This window comes from Heterocephalus glaber, unplaced genomic scaffold (assembly GCF_053883595.1).
Source record: "Heterocephalus glaber isolate CG9 unplaced genomic scaffold, H.glaber_assembly_v1.0 deba00001673, whole genome shotgun sequence".
In the NCBI taxonomy this organism is placed as follows: domain Eukaryota; kingdom Metazoa; phylum Chordata; class Mammalia; order Rodentia; family Bathyergidae; genus Heterocephalus; species Heterocephalus glaber.
Window position 1 is genome coordinate 23888302 of NW_028258410.1, and position 24333 is coordinate 23912634.

At 45.6% G+C, this 24333-nt stretch overlaps 2 protein-coding genes across 13 annotated transcripts in view; both read right to left on the minus strand.

The window, feature by feature from the left end:
• Mybl2 (MYB proto-oncogene like 2) overlaps positions 1 to 6392 on the minus strand; it is a 35189-nt gene extending 28797 nt beyond the window's left edge. The window contains exons 1-2 of one of the 2 annotated variants that reach the window (XM_013077111.3): positions 6173 to 6392; positions 2518 to 2611 (exon numbers count right to left, since the gene is read on the minus strand). In XM_013077111.3, coding sequence (XP_012932565.3) covers positions 2518 to 2611; positions 6173 to 6192 — 114 coding nt within the window. In that variant the 5' untranslated portion in view covers positions 6193 to 6392. The remainder of the gene's footprint in view (positions 1 to 2517; positions 2612 to 6172) is intronic. The other variant, XM_021239070.2, reaches the window with a different exon arrangement.
• An 8800-nt stretch (positions 6393 to 15192) lies between these two features.
• Positions 15193 to 24333, minus strand: part of Ift52 (intraflagellar transport 52) — a 51794-nt gene continuing 42653 nt past the window's right edge. For 10 of the 11 annotated variants that reach the window (XM_004858205.4, XM_013077143.3, XM_013077144.3 and 7 more), the window contains 3 exons: positions 24193 to 24301; positions 20146 to 20291; positions 15193 to 19510 (listed from right to left, as the gene is read on the minus strand). In XM_004858205.4, the coding sequence (XP_004858262.1) occupies positions 19463 to 19510; positions 20146 to 20291; positions 24193 to 24301 (303 nt within the window). In that variant the 3' untranslated portion in view covers positions 15193 to 19462. The remainder of the gene's footprint in view (positions 19511 to 20145; positions 20292 to 24192; positions 24302 to 24333) is intronic. The other variant, XR_205783.4, reaches the window with a different exon arrangement.

A 24333-nucleotide genomic window follows, 5' to 3' on the forward strand; every position in this document is an offset into this window, starting at 1 on the left:
CCCACCAGCCAAACTGTACTCTCATACTTCTCACTCTGACTCACCCAGAGATCTGCAGGTTGACCTCCCTCGATGCTAAATTTCCAAATCCTCATCCTGAGCTCAAAAGCCATTTTCTCCATGAAACTTTCCCAACCTCTCAGGCAACAGTGCACTCTCTGATCCAACAGACAATCAGCAAGCGCAGCCTACCTGCTAGGAGCCTTCGTGTAAGCAGTAGAGACACTGTGGAGAGCAGATGGACCCCAGCCCTGGCCCGTGGGGTCCTGCCAAGGCTGAGGATGACTACAGCAGGTTCCCCAGACCTGGGCTTAGCCTTCTCTCCTGCGCAGGGGAAAGTACGAAAGTGCTGGCCTAGGAGCCCTGGCCTATTTATTCTTCTAAGCCCACAAGAACAGAACACAGCTCCTGGTTCACAGTGGCATAAATAAAAGTTTGCTTAATACTCATCTGAAGAAACATCTTGAATGGTTGGGTAGTGATTTACAGATCATACAGCAAGTTGGTTTTTTTTTTGGTACTAGGGATCAAACTCAGGACCGTTCACTTGTGAGGCAGGAGGCAGCACCACTGAGCTAAATCCTCGCCCAAGTTTTTTATTTGAGACGAGATCTTCCTGTGTTGCTCAGATTGGCCCCAAATTCTCCACCTCCTGTGTCAGCCTCCCAAATAGCTAAAACTACAAGTATACCAGCTTAAAGAGCAAGTTTTAAACAAAGAAAACAACAGATTAAAACTAAACACATCAAGGAAACAGAGGTGGAAAAAAAATATAATGCCAGTAGGAATCTCAAACAACCATTTAAGAAAACGTTCCGGCTGGGGGCACAGCTCACTGGTAGAGTATGTGGTTGGCATGTGTGAGATCCTGGGTTCAATGTATAGCACAGAAAAGGGGGGAGAAAGAGAAGGGAGAGGAGGCGAGAATTTCTATAAAATTATAACCCATTCTATGACCATACATGAAGAATCTTCCCAAACAAAATGAAAATACGTATTTACAAAAACTTTTATGCACAGGTTGTGATAATGCACACCTGTGTCAGCACTCAGGAGGCTGAGGTAGGAGGATCACTGCAAATTCCAGGCCAGCCTGGGCTACACTGTGAATTTGAGACTAGCCTGAACTCCACAGGGAGACCCTGTTTCAAAACAAACAAACAAACACATAAATAAAAATAAAAAATAAAGGCTAAGGGTTATAGATCAGATCAAAGGCCCTGAGTTCAATCCCCAGCACCACAGGAAAAATTAATTAAATTTTAAAAACAGCTAGGGATGTAGCTCTGCACTCTTTAAGCTCCATCCCAGTACTGAAAATAAATAAATAAATAAATACGGTAATATATAGCTAGCAGAAAGCCAAGTCAGAGCTTGATGTCACAAGATTCAATTATTTTTTCAAAAAAGGAAGAGGGGCCAGGCGTGAGGGTCTCGGGAGGCTGAAGCAGGAAGATCACCGTGAGTTCTAGTCAGCCTGTACTACCTATGAGTTCCAGGCCAGCCTGAACTACACAGCGAGACCCTGTCTCACCAAAAAAAAAAAAAAAAAAAAGGAAAGAGGGGGCTGCAGGTTTGTCTGAACCTCCTAGCAGTCCAATGGCGCTATGGTTCAACTGTTCCCACCAAAGCTCACTGAACTTTAGTCCCCATCATGAGGTATTCATAGGTGTGGCCAGCCAGGTGTCGGTCGTGGCACAGGACTGCAATTCCAGCATTGTGGAGGTTGAGGCTGCAGAGGTCAAGGCCAGACTGGACTATACATCAAGTCTCACAAAGCCAAAAACTAATCCTAATACTCTAGGAGGCTGAGGCAGGAAGATTATAAATTCAAGCCCAGCCTAGGCAACTCAGTGAGCCACTGTCTCAAAATTTGTAAAAGCCTGGGGGTGTAGCTCAGTGCAAAGGTACTAGGTTCAATCCCCAGTACTGACAAAAAAAGTGTGACCAAATGGAACCTTGAAGACGCAACCAGACCACGAGGGCTCGGCCTCTGTCAATGGATTCCTGCATTCATGGATTCAGGGGTTAGCATCTTGAGAATGGGTCTGTCCTAAAAGCCACTTTGGATGGCTCTCTCACTGCATGCTAACCTATGCTGCCTCACAACAGCCAGCGTCCCCAACAGCAAGAAGACCTTGACCAGAGGCAGCCCCACCCCTAAACTTGGACAGCTCAGCCTTCAGAATGGTGAGGTGAATCAACTTGATTCTTTATAAATTTCCGAGTCTCTGTATTAGGTTATAACAGAGAACAGACTAGGACAAGAAGCAAGAGGCACAATCAACATCCACACGCAGCAGAGCACGCCCGCTCCTCAGGAACACAGAAGCCACTGCCCACCCTGACACATCCCTCCTCAGACCTGAGTCCCTGGAACGCCCTGAGAAGCGGGCAGGAGAAGCAGAGGACCCGCCTGTCCCTCTCCCTCACTGGCTGGTCCTCTTCATCCTGGCCGTGAGGCGGCTGCCATCAGCCCTCTCCTCCCCAGTCCCGAGCAGCCGCTGTGCCACTCACCTCCTCGTGGGTCCATTTGACCTTACACTTGCTATCCCTCTGCTCCAGCACTTCTGAGTCGGTGTCCTGGTAGTGCAGCTCATCCAGCTCCTCACTGCAGGAGAGCAAGTGAAAGGTCAAGGACAGTGTCCACATCATGAGGGACAGCAGGTGGCCAGTGGCCAGCCAACTCTAGAACTAAAGGTTTGGAGGTCAGGCTTTTACTTTTTCTGCTCCAAAAAAAAGTAGGTAGGAGATGTGGTGGCGCATGACTATAATCCCAGCACTTGGGAGGCTCAGGCAGGAGGATTGCTGCAAGTTCGAGGGCAGTCTGAGCTACATAGTGAGTTTATGGCCAACCTGAAATACAAAGCAAGACCCTATCTCAAAAACCAAAAATTAAAAACCACAAAGGAGGCACACAGCCAGATATAGTGGCATATGCCTGTAATCCCAGTAGTCAGGAGGGTGAGGCAGAAGGATGGGAGAGTTTGACCAGCCTGGGCTACATAGTGAGTTCAAGGCCAGCCGGGACTATATAGTAGGACCCTACTCCCCTCCCAAAAATATATACACTTCTCCCCACCTCTCTTCTTAAATTCTTCAATGAAATACTGTTTTGGGTATATTTATTTTCTTCTTTATTCTTATCATTATTTTCAGGAATATTCTAATGATTTCAAAAGCCATGGGTATAACTTAGTGGTTGCCTAGCACGTGCAAGGCCCTGGGTTCCAGTCTCAGCATTGCCAAAAAACATTAAGTTCTCACCAAGAATATGATATTCAAAACCAGATCCCACTTAATACTTTCTTTTCAATAACAAATTCACACTTGCATTGGATTTTTATTTGTTGTTTATTTATTTTTTGAGGTAGGGTCTTGCTATGTAGTTCAGGCTGGCCTTGAACTCACTATGTAGGCTGATCTCAAACCCATGGCAATCCTGCTGCCTCAGCCTTCCGAGTGCTGGGATCACAGGCATGTGCCACCACGCCCGGCTTGCACTGGACATTTTAAACATAACATATGTGATCATCAAGCACCAGAATTTCAAGAAATATTATTCAGTGGAGACATTTCAAATATATTCTTTCAGTAACGATGTCCAATTCTGCATATACCTTTTCAACCTATGGCTACACATGGGCATAGTTAATTTAGAGGAAAAAAAAACATGGCATAGCCATCTGAATTCTGAAGATTTTTACTAAGAGGAAATTTTCCAAGATGCTCCTACTTATCCAGTTTAATGGCCAAAAAAAATGAAGATCCCACTATGCACCTCCAAGGATGTCAGGAGTTCACAGAAGGTTGGTAGCCTTCGCCCAGCTCCACAGGGCAGGACCTGCATTAGGCCACCTCTGTTCAGGTATGGTCCTAGGTCAGGCATTTATAAACTGGGAAAAGCCTACAAATTGCCAAATAAGCAAGGTAAGCACAGGCCTCGTGCTAAAGAAGGGTGTCTGCACACCTTCCCCAGAACTCAGCGATACTTCCTAGCCACTCCAACACCCAGGACACTGAAAACCCTCCTCTCCCAGGCTCTGCGCTGCAACTGCCTCTCTTGACATGGTCCACAAAGGTCAGGTCCACCTCCACAATCCTGGAGTCTGACACTGAAAGGGTTTTAAAATGTTTGCCCAGGGTAGGACTAGACACATGAATGAACACGCAAAGCTGCTGCATTCTACTCAATAAGAAATGCTAAAAGTGAAAATTTTAAAAATCTCTACACCCAGCAATATATATCAATCACAAAAGGATCTGGAATTCACTCTTGTCATTCCAGACCCCTAATCATAGGCCATCTACCATTATAAAGAGGTAAAAATCTACACGATACCAAAAATAGAACAACACAGGCTGTAAAATCAACTGTGCCCAGATGCCTGATAGAAATCATGACGGCTTCTCCAGTACCCAGCACAAGCCCCTCCTTCTATCATATGTTCAGCAAATGACCCTTTCAGGATGAAGGGTATCTGTGTGGACACTCTCTGTGATCCAATACTCTGTGTAATGGGGATAGCATCTCAGAACAGCTGGGAGAACTCTGAGACAACATTCTTGTCACCCACAGAGTGCTGGCCATCCACTTCCCACTCATTCTTACTGTCCCCATGTAACAGAAAAATTGAGGCTCACGGGGGTTATAGACCATTTGCCAAATCCACAGGTAGGATCTGAACCTCCTTGACTACACACCTTCAAGTCCTCACACTGAAATCCCAGCTTTAAAAGCAGGTCATAGCTCAGTGGTTCCACCACCTGCCTCACAAGGACAAGGTCCTGAGTTCGATCCCCCCCAAAAAAGTACATGAATAACTCTTTGGGCCGGGGATTTAGCTCAGTGGTTCTGCTGCCTACCTCGAAAGCCCAAGGACCTGAGTTCGATCCCTCATACCAAAAAATAAATTTAAAAAATAAATAAATAAAAGCAGGTCAGTTCCTGGTGACAACCATACTTTGGTGCAACACACCCTTTCTCTTGTCCTTGGATGTACTGGGCTCTCTCCATGGCCTGGTGAGTCACAGGCTGAGTAGGAAATGGGGCATTGGGGCACAGGGGAGTAACAGAAGTGGCCAAGGAAGGAATGAAGGGTGCCGGAGTGCAGGGGTACAGAGCCCCTTCCTCACATGGGAGGGGGTTCCTCCACTAAGCCCAAGGGCAGAAGTGGCAGAGGACCTGCAAATGGCCTAGGGACAGTCATTCCCAGAGTAACACTTCCTGAAAACTCCTCCTGGGGCAATGGGACCTGAGGAAGACAGTCCCGTGTGCCAGACACAGGGACCACTACCTAAGGACTAGATGCTTGGTGGCCACCTGCACCCTCAGCCTGCGAACACTAGCACCTACAGCTTTAGATGGGGCTAAGGGAACAGGGCAGGACCTCATGGCTCCCTCTCACACAGGCTGTAAAGCCCAGAGCCCAGGCCCCAGGTACAACAACAAAGACCCTGGCTGACCCTGCCACTTAATCTCTGGGGAATGAATAAAATGGAGCCTCAGTTCCTGCCTTTGCCCCAGGGGCTGCTGGCAGAGTGGCTCTGATACACACCAGTCACTGTGTGGTCAACCCCAGCTGCCCAAAACTTCTTGTGTGGAGCAGGAAGAGGTCTCTGAAGCTGAATCGAGACGGCCCGGAACCCAAGTGAGAAAGACAATGGATCCCCAGCCTCGGCAGCCTACCCAGGGTGGGCAGGGGGCTTGGAGGCCTGTGTGCTTCCCGGAATGCAGAGAAGAAATGCCCAACGGTAAACTTGAACAAAACTGGGCTTGAGCGACAAGTGTGTCCCAGGCTGTGGCCTCCACTCACAAAGACTTGGAGACTCGCTTTCCCTCCCCAGTAAAGAACCTTCCAACTGACACTGGGCCCCCACCCCCTCCCCGCAATTAGGCGGGAGACAAAATGACATCACGCAGGGCTTCGCCCGGGTCTCAGGAGACCAGCCCGTCCCGGCTCCGAGGCCCAGCAGGCACGAGCGAGGGGCCCCTAGAAACCCCCGTTTTGCGCGCGCCCCTGCGACAGGCGGTCCGCGAAGCAGCATTTCCCGCGAGAATCCCCGCCCCAAGTGGCGCTCGAAGGGTCCCGGGTGAAGGGGATGAGGAGGGAGCACCCCGCCCGCCGCCCGCCGCCCGCCGCCCGCCGCCCGCCGCCCGCCGCCCGCTTACCCGCGCGTCCGCCGAGACATCCCCCGGCCCGGGCCGCGCCGCGCTCGCCCGACCGCCGGCCGAGCCCGGAGCGGGAGCCGGGCCGGGGTCAGGACACGGAGTCCTCCGGTCGCTCCGGCCCCGCGCCCTGCACCGCACTCCCGGGCCTCAGGGCGTCTGCAGGTCCCGCTGCCCGCTTGCAGGAAGCGCGGCTGCCGCCAGCGCGCACAGAAACACTTTCCTATCTCCCGCCAAGCGCGTCGGCGCCGCCCGGGCCTGGCGCGCGAGCGCGAGGCGGGGCTTAGCGGGCGGGGGGCGGGGCTTAGCGGGCGGGGGGGCGGGGCCTGGAGAGAGACGGATGGTGCCGCGGGTAAGGGGCCCGCACCTTGGGAGCCGAGGGTCTCTTCCCGCTACCAAGTGACTGACTGATCCAGACTCAGACCAAGAGTGGCTCCCGGGAGGTCCAGGAGTGTCCTCCTGCAGAGACGAAGGGAATGAGGCGCGAGGATGGCAGACCCAGGCGTCAGAGCGCAATCGCGGCTCCGGTTCCAACGACTCTGGTCCCTGCGGCACTTATCCTAAAGCACCCTCACTCCCCTTTAGACCAGCCCGCCCCTTCCGAAAACCTCGCTGCTTCCTCTTCAACCTCACGGCGCCCCTCCTAAAATGCAAACCCAACCTCTCTACAGTTTAAACCTCTTTTCTCTCCCATAGGGTAAAATTGGATTTACCGTGTTCTATAACAGATCGCCCGGCAAGCCCTAGATAAGAAATGTTCTCTCCAGGCGTTTGCTAGGGCCCTTGTCTGGACCAGCCCCTCCCACTGGGCGAATTCCTATTTATCCGCCGAGTCCCCTACTCACCAGCTCCTTGGTTGTTTTTGTCGGGCTTTTTTGTTTTGCACTACTGGTAATTGGACCCAGGCCCTCCTCACTCACGTTAGCCAGGTGCTCTACCACTGGACTACGTATCAAGCCCCCTTTTTTCTTTTCTTTTTTTTTCTTTTTTTGATAGGCTATGGTTAAATTGCCCAGGCTGGCCTGGAATTTGAGATCCTCCTGTCTCAGCCTCCCAAGCAGCTAAAATTACAAACTAGCGTAAGTCACTGCACCTGGCACCATGTACTTGTTTGCCTTCTGATCTGTGAGCATCCTAGGGTCCAAGCGGCCTCTCAATTCACTCCAGTAGTCAGCACAAGACCCCAGGTAAAGGGTTGTTGTCTTAAATTCAGTTTATTCTGCACTTAAACTCCTAGAGGCTTGGGGAGGGTTTTTCCATTTTAGGTGGTCATTTACCAAGTACTGAGTGTCATTGTTATCAGGTAGCTTCCTTTTAAAAATGGCTCGCCATGGCCGGGGATTTAGCTCAGTGGTTCTGTCGCTTGCCTTGCAAGTGCAAGGACCCGAGTTCGATCCCTGGTACAAAAAAAAAAAAAAAAAAAAAATGGCTCCCCAAATAAATGTATTCCAGGTCCTTGTCAAGAACAAAGAATTGAATGAGACAAGCTAAAAATGGTGACATTTATTTGAGAAGTGAAGGGTAAGGGAGAAACAAATAAAACAGAGGAAAAGAGGGCTGGGGATTTAGCTCAGTAGTTTCGCCGCCTGCTACGCAAGCGCAAAGATCCGAGTTCGATCCCTGGTATCAAAAAAAAAAAAAACAGGAAAAGATAAAAAGCAAAAATATAAGCACACCTTAGGTCTGTCTGGGAGACACAGGGCAGGCTACCATGAAAGGGACTCAATAGCACACTTTTCGTGGCATCTGTATCCTTATACGAAGTCAATATCTCATGGGAACTGACCAGAGGTCTAGATGGGGGGTTATTATTTGGCACTGTCCTGGGATCTTGTAATTAACAGGTTCCATTTATTCCCCCAGCCAGCTTTGCCACACTACCACTGTAGACAACTAAGTTAAAAATATTATAGACAGGGCCCGGGATTTAGCTCAGTGGTTCCACTGCCTGCCCCAAAAGCTCAAGGTCCCGAGTTCAATCCCCAGTACCAAAAAAAAAAAAAAAAAAAAAAAAAAAAAATATATATATATATATATATATATATATATATATATATATATGGAAGTCAGAGAGGGCTGGGCCCTCTAAGAAGTCAGGGTAGAAGACAACTGTGGCTGGAGGCACATTCATTAAAGGCCAAGCATTGAGACAAAGAATTAACTACAGGGCCGGGGATTTAGTTTAGTAGTTTTGCCGCCTGCTGTGCAAGCCCAAGGACCCAAGTTTGATTCCTGGTACCAAAAAAAAAAAGAATTAACTACACCTACATACTTCCCCTAGATATTCTAAATAGGCACCAGTCACCTTGGGTGGGGAACCAAAACCTCCCTGGCCCGTTCCTTCCCAGAAAAGTCCTCCTTTGGTCCATGTACGCTTGCCATGTGACTTGCTTCCCCATTTGATCCATGTTTATACTTGTAATCTTACTGGTTGACCATAGTTTTATCCCACCTCATACCCACCTTGTGATTTTCCATTGGATCAATAATACCTAAGCTGGCCGGGATTTAGCTCAGTGGTTCCACTGCCTGCCCCACAAGCACAGGACTGGCATTTGATCCCCAGTACCAAAATTAATAATAATAATAATAATAATAATAATACCTAAGCAGTCATACTTATAATCTTATTGATTATAGTTTGTCACACCTTACAGCTGCCACCTCATGGCTTTGCTCTATAAAACAGCCTTGAGAAATAGGGCTCATGGGCAATCCACTTTCCAGGCCCTTTTCTGTCTGCCTTAGACAGAAGCTGTCTTTCTCTCAATAAGTTCTTCCTACTCTTAACCTCTGTCATTCCTAGAATTCATTCTTCGATTTTAGAGAACATACATTTGACATGTCAGACATCTAGTAGGTTGGCATTTATAATATTTCCCTTTTTTTTTTTTTTGGCACTGGGGATTGAACTCAGGACCTTGCACTTTTGAGGCAGATGGTGGAACCACTGAACTAAATCCCCAGCCCTATTTCCTTTATATTATTTCAGGCTGGGGATTTAGCTCAGTGGTTCCACTGCCTGCCTCACAAACAGAGGGACCCGAGTTCAATCCCTGGTACCAAAAAAACCCAAAAAACTCCTTTATATTATTTGGAGGTCCATATGTCATATGCCCTATATCACTACCTGCCTGCCTCAGAGTGATTCCCTGGACATCTCAGTGGTGAGAGGAAAGTAAATGAACTATGAGCTAGGAGCTGTGCAGAAGACCAAACCAAGCTCCAGCTTCTCGGCCCTGGCTTAGGTCTCAAATCCCTCTTCCAGAAACCGCTGGCCACCTGGGAGAAGTCCAGCCAGCGTCTGCAAACTTCACTCACTGCAGCAGGAGGACAAGTGCTGAAAGCTTCCACATCGCTGAACTCAGGACTTTCCTGACTCTCTGCCCTCCCAAAGTAATTCATGGACATCCTTTCCTCATTGCTGGTATAACTCTGCAGCCAGACTTCCTGGGCTTTGCTTCCCAGGCTACTGCTAAGTAGTTGCATTATATTAGGCAAATTACCTAACTCCTCGGTGCCTCAGTTTCCTCATCTGAAAATGGGATTTGTTGGCTGGGTGTGGTAGTATACACTTGTGATCCAAACACTTTGGAGGCTGAGGCAGGATGATCATAAACTGGAAACCAGCCTGGGCTACACACCAAGACCATGTCTAAAAATAGAGAGAAGCTGGATGTGTTGGCACTTGGGAGGCTGAGCCAGGAGGATTGCTGTGAGTTCAAGGCCAGCCTGTCTCTCAAAAAGGTGGGGCAGGGGTGGGGGTGGGGGAAGGACCTGAGTTCGATCCCTGAGTTCATCCCTGGTACCAAAAAAAAGGGGCAGGGGAGGGAATTTGTCAAAATCTTAAGGTTTTTTTTTTTTTTTTTTTACTATGTACCAGTCACTGTTCTATGTATAGCTTTTAATTCAGTTAATCCTCACAACAATCCTATGAGATATACTAATATATCTTTTAGCAGATGGGAAAACTGAGACAAAATTTCCCTAACCTGGGCTGATTCCAGATTCTTCTGTAAAGAAATTGCTCCCCAGAACCCTTCTAGCTTCTTTGACTGGGCTACAATTGGGGAGGGGGCTACAATTTAAATTGACATAAAACAGCCAGGCATGGTGCCACATACCTGTAATCCCAGCACTCAGTAGGCTGAGGCAGGAAGACTGCTGAAAATTTGAGGCCAACCTGGGCTACACAGTGAGTTCAAGGCCAGCCTGAACTACATAGTGAGACCCTGTCTCAAAAAAACCAAGAACAAACAAACAAAATCATATTGACAGGAGAAAAGTCATATTAAACTACTCACATAGCCTTGGGAATCACACAAAGGATCAGGCAAATGAAGCTTCTTGATTTACAGAAAGCAATAAGGGGCCAGGGATTTAGCTCAGTTGTTTCCCCACCTGCCTCACAAGCCCAAGGTCCCGAGTTCGATCCCCAGTACCGAAAAAAAAGAAAGCAATAGGGAACAGGCCTAGTGATACAAGTCTGTAATACCAGCACTCTGGGAGCCTGAAGTAGGAGATCATAGATTTAAACCCAGCCTGGGTGACTTAGCAACAGTGAGACACTGTCTCAGAATGAAAACTAAAGGGCCGGGGATTTAGCTCAGTGGTTCCGGCACCTGCCTCGCAAGCGCAAGGTCCCAAGTTTGATCCCCAGTACCAAAAAAAAAAAAAAAGAAAGAAAAAGAAAACTAAAAATAAGGCAGGGGGAGGGGGATATAGCTTAGTGTGAAGGCCCTGGGTTGAATCCCCGGTACCACCCCCCACAAAAATAATAACAAAAGAGAGAAAGGAAAGAAAGCAATAGGGGGCAGAACTGGGGCTTCTGGCTGGGTTCCTGGTGACACAGATTACTGCAGGGTAAGGGAAGGAACTGCATAGTGAGTGAAAGTTGTCTTGTTATGCAGATACAGTCTCTCAGGTAATAAAATTTATCCGGAGCAGTTCTCTTCCTAATGCAGAATTTTTACTGTAGATTTTCTTTATAAATGTAAATTTCTTCTACAAAAAAAGTTTTACCTGCATGTGGTGGAGCAGGCCTATAAACCGGCTCTGGGAGGCTGAGCCACGATGGTGAATTTGTGCCGAGCCTGGGCAATTTAGCTATTTCAAAATGAAAAAATAAAAAAGGGCTGGGGATGTAGGTCAGTGTGAAGGCCCTGGCTTCAATCCCCAGGCTGGATATCTAGATAATTTTTATTTATTTATTTAGAGGCAGGGTCTTTTTTTTTCTTTTTTTTTTGGTACCAGGGATTGAATTTGGGACTTTGCGCTTGCAAGGCACTCAGTCGCCTGAACCACTGAGCTAAATCCCCTGCTCATAGAGTCAGGGTCTTGCTATGTAGTTCAGGCTGGCCTTAAACTATGTACCCCAGGCTGGCCTTGAACTCACAGTGATCCTCCTGCCCCAGTCTCCCAAGTGCTGGAATCACGGGTGTGTGCCACCACACCTGGCTAGATAGATAATTTTAAAAGGACTAGGAATGTATGTAGCTCCATGTGAAGGCCCTGGCTTCAATCCTCAGTATGGGGTGAGGGTAGAGGACTGGAGGTAGCTCAGTGGTCGATGGCCCCAGTACCAGTAGGGGAAAGCCCAAGAAAGTAGAGTATATATTTGTTTACCTTTTTTTTTTTTTTTGGTACCAGGGATCAAATTCGGGTCCTTGCGCTTTCGAGGCAGGCGCCGGAACCACTGAGCTAAATCCCCAGCCCTAGCTATTATTATTATTATTATACTAAATTTTTTTTTTGCATACTGGAAATTGAACCAAAGGCCTTCACACTGAATTACATCCTCAACGCTTTTCAGGTTTTAATTTGAGAAATGGGCCAGGCATGGTGGTACACGCTATAATCTCGGCCCTCAGGAGACTTGGTCTCAAAACAACAACAAATCAAAAATGGAGATAGGACTTGCTAAATTTCGAGGGGGGGAGGGAATAAATAAATTGCTAAATTGCCCAGCCTGGGTTCCAACTTGTGATCCTCCTGCCTCAGTCTCTCAGGTAGCTGGGATTGTAGGCATCCACCACCACTCCTGCCTTTTTTTTTTTTTTTACGTTTTTTTTGGTACCCGGGATTGAATTTGGGACCTTGCACTTTTGAGGCAGGCGCTGGAACCACTGAGCTAAATCCCCAGCTTTTTCTTATTATTTTATTATTCAGACTCTTCAGCTGCCCTGTCACTTAACCTTTGAGGATCACAAAGCTGCTCTACACAGAGCATACACTGTTTATTTTTTATTTTTATTTTTTTTAACAGAGCATACTCTCAATGGATTATTACTCCCATTTCAAGGCAAGCCAGGACTTGGTCATTTGAGAGAGATATTTGCTCAAGGCAAGAGGCAGGGAGCAGGTTCAGAGTTCACCTGGAACCTAGCACCGAGGGCAGTTGATCAATAATCTATAGCCAGAGGAATCAGGGAGCCAGTGCCTTGGGTCAGGTGGCAGGGAGAGCAGACTAGAGCTAATGCGATCTGGTGACCTCCACAAGAGTGTCCTCTCTAGTTATTATTTTATCACCACCCCCTGAGGAGAAAACTCTCAGCACCCTGGGTGCAGCCACATACATTCTCAACTCTGCTGGAAAAATCTCCTGGATGTGGTCTTTCTGAGTGTGGAGGCTCTAGCCCTGGTTATTCCATCATCTGACCACCTAAGGTTCCAGACTCCGGGCCTGTCCTGTATTTCCCTTGGAAATACAAGGATCAAATGCTCAGGGCCAGCACCAAGCTAGATGCAAAACAAACAGTGATGATAGGTAGAGTCACTTGCCTTTTTTTTTTCTTTTTTTAAACTATTGTAATTGAATCTAGACCTTTGCATTACTACATTCCTAGCACTTTTAAAAAATTTTTTGAAACAAGGTCTTGCTGAATTGCTAATTTCCCAGACTGGGCTCAAACTTGCCATCTTCCTTGCCTCCCAGGGTTCTGGGATCACAGGAGTGTGTCACCATGCCCAGCAAGGTCACCTGCCTTTTGCCTACTTTCGGGTCAACCTCCTTAACTTTTTGTTTGTTTGCAGTGCTGGGGATCAAACTCTGGGCCATCAGGACACCAGGCATGAGCTCTACCACTAAGCTACATGCCCCACCCACATTTCAAAGATAAGAAGAGTGGGATACACATGGTCGCAACCTAGTTTAACACCATAATGTTGCTGATTCTTCTCCATGATCACCCAGAAGTGCAATATGTATGCATAAAAGCTAAAATGCCTTAACATCCTGCTACACTTTATACTAAAAATCTATTACTGTGAGTGGTCTGTAATTAAACCCGATGAGACAACTAGGGAGTCCATATACACATCAGTGAACAGAGGTAGTTTGCTTATTTATAGCATGTTTCTGACATTTATACAGTTATAAAGAGTTGATTTTGGTCATTCTTCAGAAAAAAAAATTTATTAAGCAAATTGCCCTGATCACACAGCTAAAATGGATGGGTAGATTGAAGCAAAGTGCTCACGATTTTAAATGTAAATTTGGTAAATTCTGTCTGTAAAAATATGCTGAAAAAATTGAGGCTAGTGCCAGAGTTTGGTCTTGAGACACCCCAAACATCCATATTCTCTACAAAAGTTCACCAATTGGTAGGGAAGATAGTAAGCAGAACATTATCTCTATGAAGGCCAAGGCCTTGAATGCCCAGCCATTTGGGTCCCTAAAGGCTCTTTGGAGCTGGGTGGTTTCAGAATATGGGAAGTAGGGAATAGCACAAGAACAGCCCGTAGGCTGGGGATTTAGCTCAGTGGTTCTGCTGCCTGCCTTGCAAGCGCAAGTTCCCGATCCTGAGTTTGATCCCTGATCCCCAGTACAAAAGAGAAAAAAACAAGAACAGCCAATAGATTAGATAATTTCTCAGATTAGCAAGAGTTCAGTCATTCTTTTTTTTTTTCTGGCTTTTTGAGACAGGATCTCCCTATGTTGTACAGGCTGGCCTCAAACTCACGGTGATCCTCTTGCCTCAGCCTCTGACGTACAGGGGACCACAATATTGATTATGCCCCAAAGCAGGCTGTAAAGAGTTAATCCCACAATTGGCTTGAAGCCTATGTGCCAAGGTCAGAGTAACTCGCAGCCAAATTCTGTTCCCACAGCTAAAACCTTCTAACTAGCAGGACAATGTTCTAATTAAAACCATGTATTTTGTCTATTGTTTCTAATTTGAGAATGCTTTGTCTTGTCCTTTATGAGGCTTGCTTACATTCATTTCCATAGAAACCACATGACTGCAAATCCTCCAATGTAATTCTGCCCTTGCACATAGCTCCCCTTTACCCCAACTGATTACCAATAAAAATCGGTGCCTTGGACTGGCCAGTGCCTTTGTCGGCTGCACAGGCTTTGGTCGTCCTGGCTCCCTGCTTTCTGTCTCACTTCTCCCTTTAGTGTATTTTTCTCTCAGGCCTGCATCGTACACTGGGCAGGAGACTGGAGCCTACTTCAGGTTTCCAGTAACAGCTCAGGAGTCCCCAGTAGGGATCCCAAAGTGCTGCAATTACAGGTGTGTGCTACCACACCTGGCTCAGAGTCATTCTTGACATCTCTCACATCACTTTTTTGATCCATCTGCAAACTAGTGGCTCCACCTTCAGACTCTACCTTCAAAATACATCAATAGCCAGGGGTGGTAGTACACCTATAATCCCAGCAGGGAGAACGAGGCAGGAGGCAGGAGGATCTCAGTGAGTTTGAGCCCAGCCTGGGCTACATAGTGAGACCCTATCTCAAAAAGAAAAATTTTTAATCCACCCCCCCAAAAAACCCCAAAATACATCAGCAGCAAAACACATGACTAGATGCTCAGCACTGTTATTAGGGAAATATAAACTAACACCACAATAAGATTACCAACCTACTAGAAAATGGCTAAAATTAAAAAGACTCATCATGCTGGGCTCAGCAGCACACACCTATATTCTTGGTGTCTCTTTTTTTTAAATCCCAAACCAGACTGGATCCTTTTTTCCCTCTAGGAATTATGGAACAAATAACAAGATCAAGCACCAACTGAGCAAAATGAAAGAAACTTTAATTCTTGGCGAAGAATAGGAGGAGGAGCTAACACAAATCAACTTCTCAACCCTTTAGGGCCTGGGAGGTTATAAGGTAAAAGAAATGAGGGCACAAATGATTAGGAGGAATACTCATGTATTTTGGGGGGAATAGGCAGAGATCTTCCAGGAACTCAAAACCACCTCTTTTTTACTCCTTTTATGGTTCTTTCATGTGGTCCTCATAGCAATTAACTGTCATGGTGCTTGGAGGTGTGTTATTTAACCAGCAGATGGGATTATAATGAGGTTAGAGGTTCTCTAGCAGACACTTTAGCAGCAAGTGTAGAGCCAACCAGTTTTGGCTTGTCCATCTGAAGGCGGATTTCTGGCGTACAGGCATCAAGTCCTCAAAAATAAACAAGATCAGGATGAGACAGAAATTCAGCAAGCAGTCCAAGATTGGAGGATGGTAACAAGCCCAGTTACTGAGGCTGAGGTAGGAGGATTCTAAATTCAAGGCCTGGGCAACCTATAATAGAGATCCTTCCTCTAAATGAAAACACAAAGGGCTGGGGATATAGTTCAGTGGTAGTGTCCCTGGGTTCAGTCCCCAGTTTTAATCAAACCAAAATGGTGAAGATAAGGAATACATTTTTTTCTTTTTTTGAGACTGGGTGTCACTATGTAGTTTAGGCTGGCCTTGAACTCAAGTGATCCTCCTGCCTCAGCCTCCTGAGTGCTGGGATTACAGGAGTGTGCCACTCCGCCTAGCTAGAGGAATAAATTCTTAAGACTGTTGGTAGGAATGTAAAACTGTACAACCACTTTGGAAACAGTTCAGTAGTTTCTTAAAAATTTAAACTGGGTGCAGGAGGATCACTTAAACCCAGGGTAATCACAAAACAAAACAAATTTACAAGTACACACCCATCGTATGATCCAGTTATTCTTAAAAAAATGAATGTAGATGGCCATATGGAGTTTTTACACAGCTTCACTTGTATTTAGTTTTATTTTTTTCTCCAGTACCAGATCGAACTCAGGACCTTGAGCTTGTGAGGCAGGCGAAGCGCCACTGAGCTAAATCCCCGGCCCTACATAGCTTTACTTGCAATGTCTCCAAACTGGAAGCAGCTCAAATATTCATCAACAACTACTGAGATAAACAAATTACAGATATAAAAGATATCCATGCAAGGGCCGGGGATTTATTTCGCTGCCTGCCTAGCAAGCTCAAGGACCCGAGTTTGATCCCCGGTACCAAAAAAAAAGATATCCATGCAGTGATATACTACTCAACAATTAAAAAGTAAATTACTGATGTCAGTGAATCTCAATTATGCTGAAATAAGCCAGAGAACACACTGTATGATTCCACTTATATAAACGTTTACAATTTACAAACCGATCTGTGGTGACAGAAGCCAATCTAACATGACAATGCAGTGGAGGAGGGATCACAAGGCTACACAAGGAAGCTTTACGAGGTGATGGATAAAATCCTTTTGCATGCCTGTACGGGCTTCTCTGGAATCACTGATCACTGGACAGGGCCATCAACTCCTGCCTGAGTTTGTTCAGGCTCATGCCAGCCCCTGTTGTGTCTTCGTGAAGACTACTACAAACGAGAGAACTTCGGTTTCAAGAACCATCCAATCCAGATCCCTCGCGTTTCTGGTGAGGGAGATGAGACCTGAGACAAGCCCCAGACCGCTTTCCTAGGCCTTCTGGGGCATTGGCTTCTTGGCATTGGCCAAGACTTAGTTCTTGGTTTTCTAATAGTCACTTGCTATTAACAACAGAGCAGGCAGGCCGGTAGGCAGTTTGGGTACAAAGTTGGAGAGGTTCGGACAGTGGACACAGGGTCTGGTAGAGGCGGGTGAAGACCATCTGCACAGGCCCGCCCAATGCGCGGCTGTACCGGGCGGGATCCTCTAGCACCTCTTAAGATGGAAAGTCAAGTCTCAGCGTCAACCCGTCAACCTATGGCCCCTGGTGACTCAGGCACGTGACGTGGCCTGTCCCAAGTCGCCTCTAGAGCAAGCAAACGTCAAAAGACTGAGGCTATCCGGGCGCGGTTTAAGGGAAGAGTGACATCCGTGCCCGACGCAGCACGGAGCATCACGGGAGTCGCGCCGCTGACGTCACAGGGTTTAGCGCCAGAACCCCGGGAGCCCTCGCCCGGCATCACCTGCTTCCGCGGTGCGGGAACCCGAGACAGACAGACCCAGGGGATGAGGGGGAGTACGGCAGGGACCTCGCCAGCCTCTAATGGGTCGCGGAAGCTCGCATTTAGTGGCCCGGGCCACAAATCCTCCCTGACAGCCCAGTGTGGATCAGAGGACCCCCCCCAGACAAACTCCTAGTACCAATAGTTTTCTTCATATTTGTTTCCTTATTTATACATATAAACACACATATTACGCACACACGTTGCCCATACTGGCCTCCAGTTTACATACTTCTCTAGCCTCACCAGTGCTGGATTAGGCACCACCCAGCCCAATTACCACTTGACACTAGGTTAATTTCTCTTGCCATCAGACAGTGAGCTGCCAAGTAAGGAAATCCCTAGGCATGGGGACTGACTCCCAGGACCCTCACACTGAGCTATAGCCCCAGCCTTTTAAATTTATTTTTAATTTTTAATTTTGAGACATAGTTTCACTAAGTCGCTAAATTGCTAGGTTGGGTACTGCTCCTGCCTCAGCCTCCCAGGGTGCTGGGATTACAAACGTGTGCCATAATGCCTGGCTTTTTTTTTTTGCCTTTGGTTTGGTTTTTGGCAGTACTAGGGTTTGAAACTAGGGCCTTTGCACTGAGATACATTCCCAGCCCTTTTTTTTTTTTGTATTTATTTGGAGACATGGTCTTGCTAAATTGCTCAGGCTAAACGGAACTTTTTCCAGCCTCCTGAGTGCTCAAACCTTCAACCCCAGGTCAAATCTGTTTCAAAACGCCACATTTCCAGCTGGGTGTGGTCATGTACGCTTGTAACCTCAGCACTCTGTAAGGCTTCAGCAGAAAGATCCTAAATTCCAGCCCTGCCTGGGCAATTCAGTGAGATCCTGTCTCAAAATACAAAATAATAAAAGGGCTGGGGATGTAGCTCAGTAGCTCAGTGTGAAGGCCCTGGTTCAATCCTCAGTATGGCAAAAAAATAAAAATAAAAAGAAGCGGGGAGGGGAAGAGAGGAGGAAGAGGAGGAGGAAGATGTCCTTTCCTACAGCAGCAGTTTAGTCCAGCAGCCATGTTACCATTTCTTGCAGTTGTATCACATTGTCTCCTAAATGGCCCTCCTTTTGCTGTTCCCCCTTGTTCTTTTCCTTGGTACCAGGGATTGAACCCAGGGTTTTTTTGCACTGCATATCCTCAACCATTTTTTTACTTTGAGACAGTGACTCACTAAGTCACTAAATTGCCCAGGCTGGGCTTTAAATTTCCAGTCTTCAAGAGTGCTGGGATTCCAGGCATGTGCCACCGCGCCTAGCTGGTGTTTCTGTCTTTATTGAACCCACCAGCTAAATGATTCCCATTGTGCCACAACCCTTACACACTTTCAATGGTAGTACAATCTTCTATCTGGCATTCAGGGTTCCCCAAAGTTCTCCAGTGTATTCCAGTACGCTATTACGCATTTCCAGACAACTACCCTATTCAGGCAGAAGCAGTTTCTCCCACAGTCCCATGACAAGACAATCTAGCTCCTTAGGGCAGACTGTCACATTTTAAATAACAGGAGTGCTTCAGTAGTTCAGAAGCAAGGGGGAAGTTATGGGTGGAGCCTCCAGCCTCTAAATGGTTATGTCTTGTAACAGCTAGCAAACAAAGGGTGAGTGACCTTCCTATCTTAGGAAGACATCTAATATTTTATCTTTCGCTTTAGGTACAGTGGGAAAGACAGATTTTGGGTTAAACTTGTTTTGTATTCTTTTGAATTCGTCCAGAAAGCTGTACAGTATTTCAACAAGCTTGAGAGTTATGCGTACCTTTAATAAAAAAGCCTCAAATCCTGAACTGAAGTCAGGAAAAAGACTTCAATGATAGATTTTCATAAATGATAAAAGCACAGATTCAATAATAGATTTGATTTTTTAAAAATGGAATGTCTCTTCCATAAAGTTTCTGTAAGTTACAAACCTTACCTATCTAGGCACTATAAGCGATGCACAGACCTACATCTCACAGAGCAAAGAGGGTATACACACTGGTGAGGAACTGAAGAACAATTCAAAATACAAAGAGAGACTCAGGAGGCAGAAAATGCTTGGAGAGGCACAGTCCTCAGAAATTGTTTTGGAATGCCATTTCACTTGTATCCACATCATGTTCCTGGATAAGAGAATAAAGCATAGAATTTCAGTATTTTAGTACATAGCCCAAAATATCAATTCTTTGGTGTTTTGAATTTTATTATCACTTATTTATTTATTTTTGGTTTTTCAAAACAGGTTTTCACTATGTAGTTCAGGCTAGCCTTGAACTCACTACATAGCCAAGGTTGTCTTGAACTGGCAGTGATCCTCCTGCCCCAGCCTCCTGAGAGCTGGAATTACAGGCATGCACCACCATACCTGGCTTTGGTGTTTTGAATTTTAATTAGAAATTTTGAATCATTCATTAGGACACATAGGATTTCTCTGGTTTTAGGACTAAACTCAACCCAAAGATTAATTTGCTTCTACCAGGATGGGGTTTCTGACCACTGCCCACCACCCACCATGATGAGCGACAGCAAATGGAATTGAAGGCACTGGTACAAAGACCACAGCAGACTCCTCACTCTGGCTTTGGTGTCTGTCCTTCAGGCTTCTGGGGTGAGTAATATTGAGAATGTACCTAAGCCCTCAACCCACATTTCATGTGAAATTAATAAATATGCACAGAACTAATGAATGACAAACAGCCTATGGATTCTACTACTACCTGAAGGGTTCCCACCTCAGTGAGCCTCCTACGCTCTGTACCTGGTTCAGTTTCTTGAATTCCACCACTTGGAAGAAGATGTGCTCAAGGATATGTTTGGCATCCTGTTGATCCTTTGGTAGCTTACTGGTTACTCCAAGAATGTCACCACACTTCCTGACATAGAATTCCAGGTCTTCTTCAGTACCTAAGCACAGTTCAGGTAATTAGTGTAACCGTTTTTCGAAACAGGTTTTCACTATGTAGTTCAGGCTGGCCTTGAACTCACTACATAGCCAAGGTTGTCTTGAACTGGCACTGATCCTCCTGCCCCAGCCTCCTGAGAGCTGGAATTACAGGCATGCACCCCATACCTGGCTTTTGGCCAGCCTGAGCCACACAGGAGAGGAAGGCCAGCTTGGACTACATAGCAAGACCCTGTCTCAAAAAACCAGAAAAAAAAAAGTCTCCCTTCCTAACTAAACTAAAGGTGGACTGGTTCTGGTTCTGGCTTTCCTAATCCCCATATCCAGCATTCCTACATTATAATGTATAAGAGCAACCAGTAGGAAATCAAGTTACTAATTCTCTGAATACAACAAGTGCCACTATGAGTTGGGCATATAGGTATTTTAAAATTGTATTTTTTATAAGATTATTATAGAAAAGAAAATCACCCATAATTCCACCAACATATCTCTGTGAAACTTCTGTAAAGACATTTCCAGCAGCTTTTTTTGGGGGGGAGTGTGATACCGGGAGTTAAACCCAGAGTCTTTGCACTGAACTACATCTTTACCCCATTTCTTATTTTGAGACAGGGTCTTGTTGTTTTTTTTTTTTTTTTGGTACCGGGGAATCGAACTCGGGTTCTTGCGCTTGCGAGGCAGGCGGCGGAACCACTGAGCTAAATCCCCGGCCCCGAGACAGGGTCTTGTTAAGTGACTAAACTGCCAGAGCTGGACTAGAACTTGGAGTCTTCCTGCCTCAGCCTCCCAGAGTGTTGGGGATTATAGGTGTGCACCACAACATCTGGCCACAGCAACTCTATATCTATGTTGTACAGCCATTACTGCCCTACTCACAATAGACTTTCTTTTCTTCCCCTCTGATTTACATTTTTTATTCTGATTTATTTATTTTAGTTTTTTGAGATAAGGTCTCAATATGTAGTTCAGGCTGGCCTTGGACTAGGGGTGATCCTCTTGCTTCAGCCTCCCAAGTGCTGGGATTTACAGGCATGTACCACCATGCCCAGCTAAGGTACATTTTTAGTGAGTGTGAACTTTTTTTGTTTTGAACCAGGGATCGAACTCGGGAGTTGAGCTTGCGAGGCAGGCGTCGGAACCACTGAGCTAAATCCCCAGCCCTAAGGTACATTTTTAAAAGTCACGATAGGGCTGGGGATTTAGCTCAGTAGTTCCGCTGCCTGCCTTGGAAGTGCAAGGACCCGAGTTTGATTCCCGGTACCAAAAAAATAAAAAACAGAAGTCACGATAGAAATTTAAGTTTTAAAAACATTTTGGGTGAGTGTTGTGGCTCAGTAGTAGAGCACTTGACTAGCATGAACAGGGCCTTGGGTTTGATCCCAAGTTAGCATAGAAAAGTTCACTATACAGTTCTAACAATTTCTCATCCTTTGAGCTTCATTTATAGCTAAATGGATAGACCTTGAGACCATAATCTTAAGTGAAATAAATCGGACATACATGTTTAAATACTGCATTGTTTCTCTGGTGTGAGAAACTGAATGTGGAAATAAGGACTGAGATGTATAATGGATGTTGAGAAATAGGAAGAAAGTGTTCAAGTGGGCAGGGGAACGAGGGAGGAGGGAGGGAGAAAGGAAGAAGGGACAAGAAAAATGTGAAAATGGAAGGAAAGAATAGAAACAAAGCTTTTGTACATAGGGAGGGGTGGGAGCTTGAGGGGGGGGGAATGGGATAAATTTATTCATTAAAAAAAAAAGCCTATCCCAAAACAAGCATTAAGGCTTTAACTACATAAAAAAATTTCTCATCCTAGCTCTACCCCCACCAATAGCATCTACAGTAATTACTACTGTGTATGCTTCCATGTGTAAATATAAGTTTTCACAAAATGCGATTTGTTTTTGCAGTGCTGGGGATTGAACAGAGGACCCTGTGCATCTAGGCAGTGCTCTATCCTGAGCTCCATCCGCAGCCCTTGCCTTCGTCATTTAATATGCCATGGATATTCCATGTAAAGCTCATGCTCTACAACTTTCTTTTAATATATGTGTAATAGTCCACTTCACTTCACAATTGTTCAAATCAATCCCCCTACTGATGGATAAACATTACACAGTTTCCAATTTTTTTTTTTTTTGTACCGGGGATCTCGGGACCTTGCGCTCGACCCTCCAATTTGTTTTTTTTTTTGAGACAGTGTCTCTGTGTATCCCACACTAGCCTCAAACTCAAGATCCTCCTGCCTCAGCTTCTTTTTTTTTTTTTTTGGTACTGGGGATTGAATTTAGGACCTTGTGCTTGCAAAGCAGGTGGCAGAACTACTGAGCTAAATTCCTGGCCCTGTGTCTGATTTTTAATGCTGTAACTTATATCTACAAAGCTGTATTGTTTTTTGATCTTTGTTTTTTGTTTTTTTGTACCAAGGATCGAACTTGGGACCTTGCATTTGCCAGGCAGGTGGTGGAACCACTGAGCTAAATCCCCAGCCCTCTATCATTTTTAATTTGTATTTCTACAAGGATTTCCATAGGCTAACACATCTGATTCTTCACAATCTACTATTCTTCCTGAATTAATCCTTACATCTATTTGTTTGCTTTTGAGACAGGGTCTTGCTATGTATTCCCGCACCTTGAACTCACTATGTAACTTATAGCAATCCTCCTGTCTCAGCCTCCTGAGTGCTGGGATTCCAGGCATGCACTACCCGCCCGACTAATCTTTATGTTTTACTAATTTTTGATTGCTTGGCATCTGCCACAATGCCTGGCAGAGAACAGAGATCCAATAGATGTTTTATTTACATTGAACTATTTCCATTTTTGTTTATGCCTTTTAGGTCTTTGAAAGAAATCTAGTCATGTAGTAGGGATCCAACTCTGTGCAGGCTGCACCTGGCATCTTGCTATCTTCATTAGGATTATCTCTTAAATTAAATTAAATCTTAAATTCTGTCCATGTTACTCCCTGGACTTTATAAATCTCTTTCATAATGACTACATCCTGACACCTCCCCCCCATGAATGTGACACAATTTACTACCAAGCTCCTGCTGTAGACACAAGGCTACTCCCAATTTTATTGCATTTTTAAAATAAACAGTGTAGAAGTAATCTGTGTACCTTCACTGATTTCCTTAAATTAGATTTCTAGGAGCAGGGTCACCATTTCAGCACGGGTGGGCATCTGTGTGCAGGCTGTTTGCAGTGTGGGAGGCAGGGCATGTCAGGAGTCAACAGTCAGGCACCCCTCACCCCAAACTGTGTGGCCTGGGGGCTCATTTCCTCACACATGGCTCAGGGTGGGTGCACTGGTCCTCCCAATTTGAAGTTTCTGTTGATCCTCAGGCCCTGGTTCATTTTTTCTTTATTTTTTTTTTTAATTTTTGTTTTTATTAGCATATGCTTGTAATACATAAAGATAACATTCATTTTGGGCCTGATTCATTTTTCTTATCTAACTGTTCTCTTTTTTTTGGTACTGGGGATCGAACTTGGGTCCTCGCACTTGCGCAGCAGGAGGTGAAACCACTGAGCTAAATCCCCAGCCCCATTATCTAACTGTTCTTATGACTAGTGATCTAGATTTTTCTAGGTGGTAAGCCTGGGTCAGGATTCAACGTGTGGTCACTCAATAAGTCAGAACTAAGGGGCTACAGGGATCAAAGCTGAGACCTCTGGCTTTCTGCTTAGCACCATGTTCTGACTCATGGAGGTAACTGGTCTTGAGAAAAACGAGTATCATTCACATGAAATAAACAAAAATTTAACTTTATACATCTGTTCATATTTTGTTTCCCTAAATAATCTCTAAGCTTCTCTTACAGCAAATCTCAGAAATTCATGGTTAAATAATACTCATAATAGAAAACAAAATTTTAAAATCAGCCAAACTTACACTTATTGGTAATCTGAGCAAGCCGGGCCTTCTCGGAGGAAAACGTCTCATCTAAGTCAAACAGTTCCAGAGGAGGAGGTGGCAATTCCCTGAAGCTGGGAGGGAAAACCTAAAGGAAAGAATCTTTCCTAAGAGTTATCT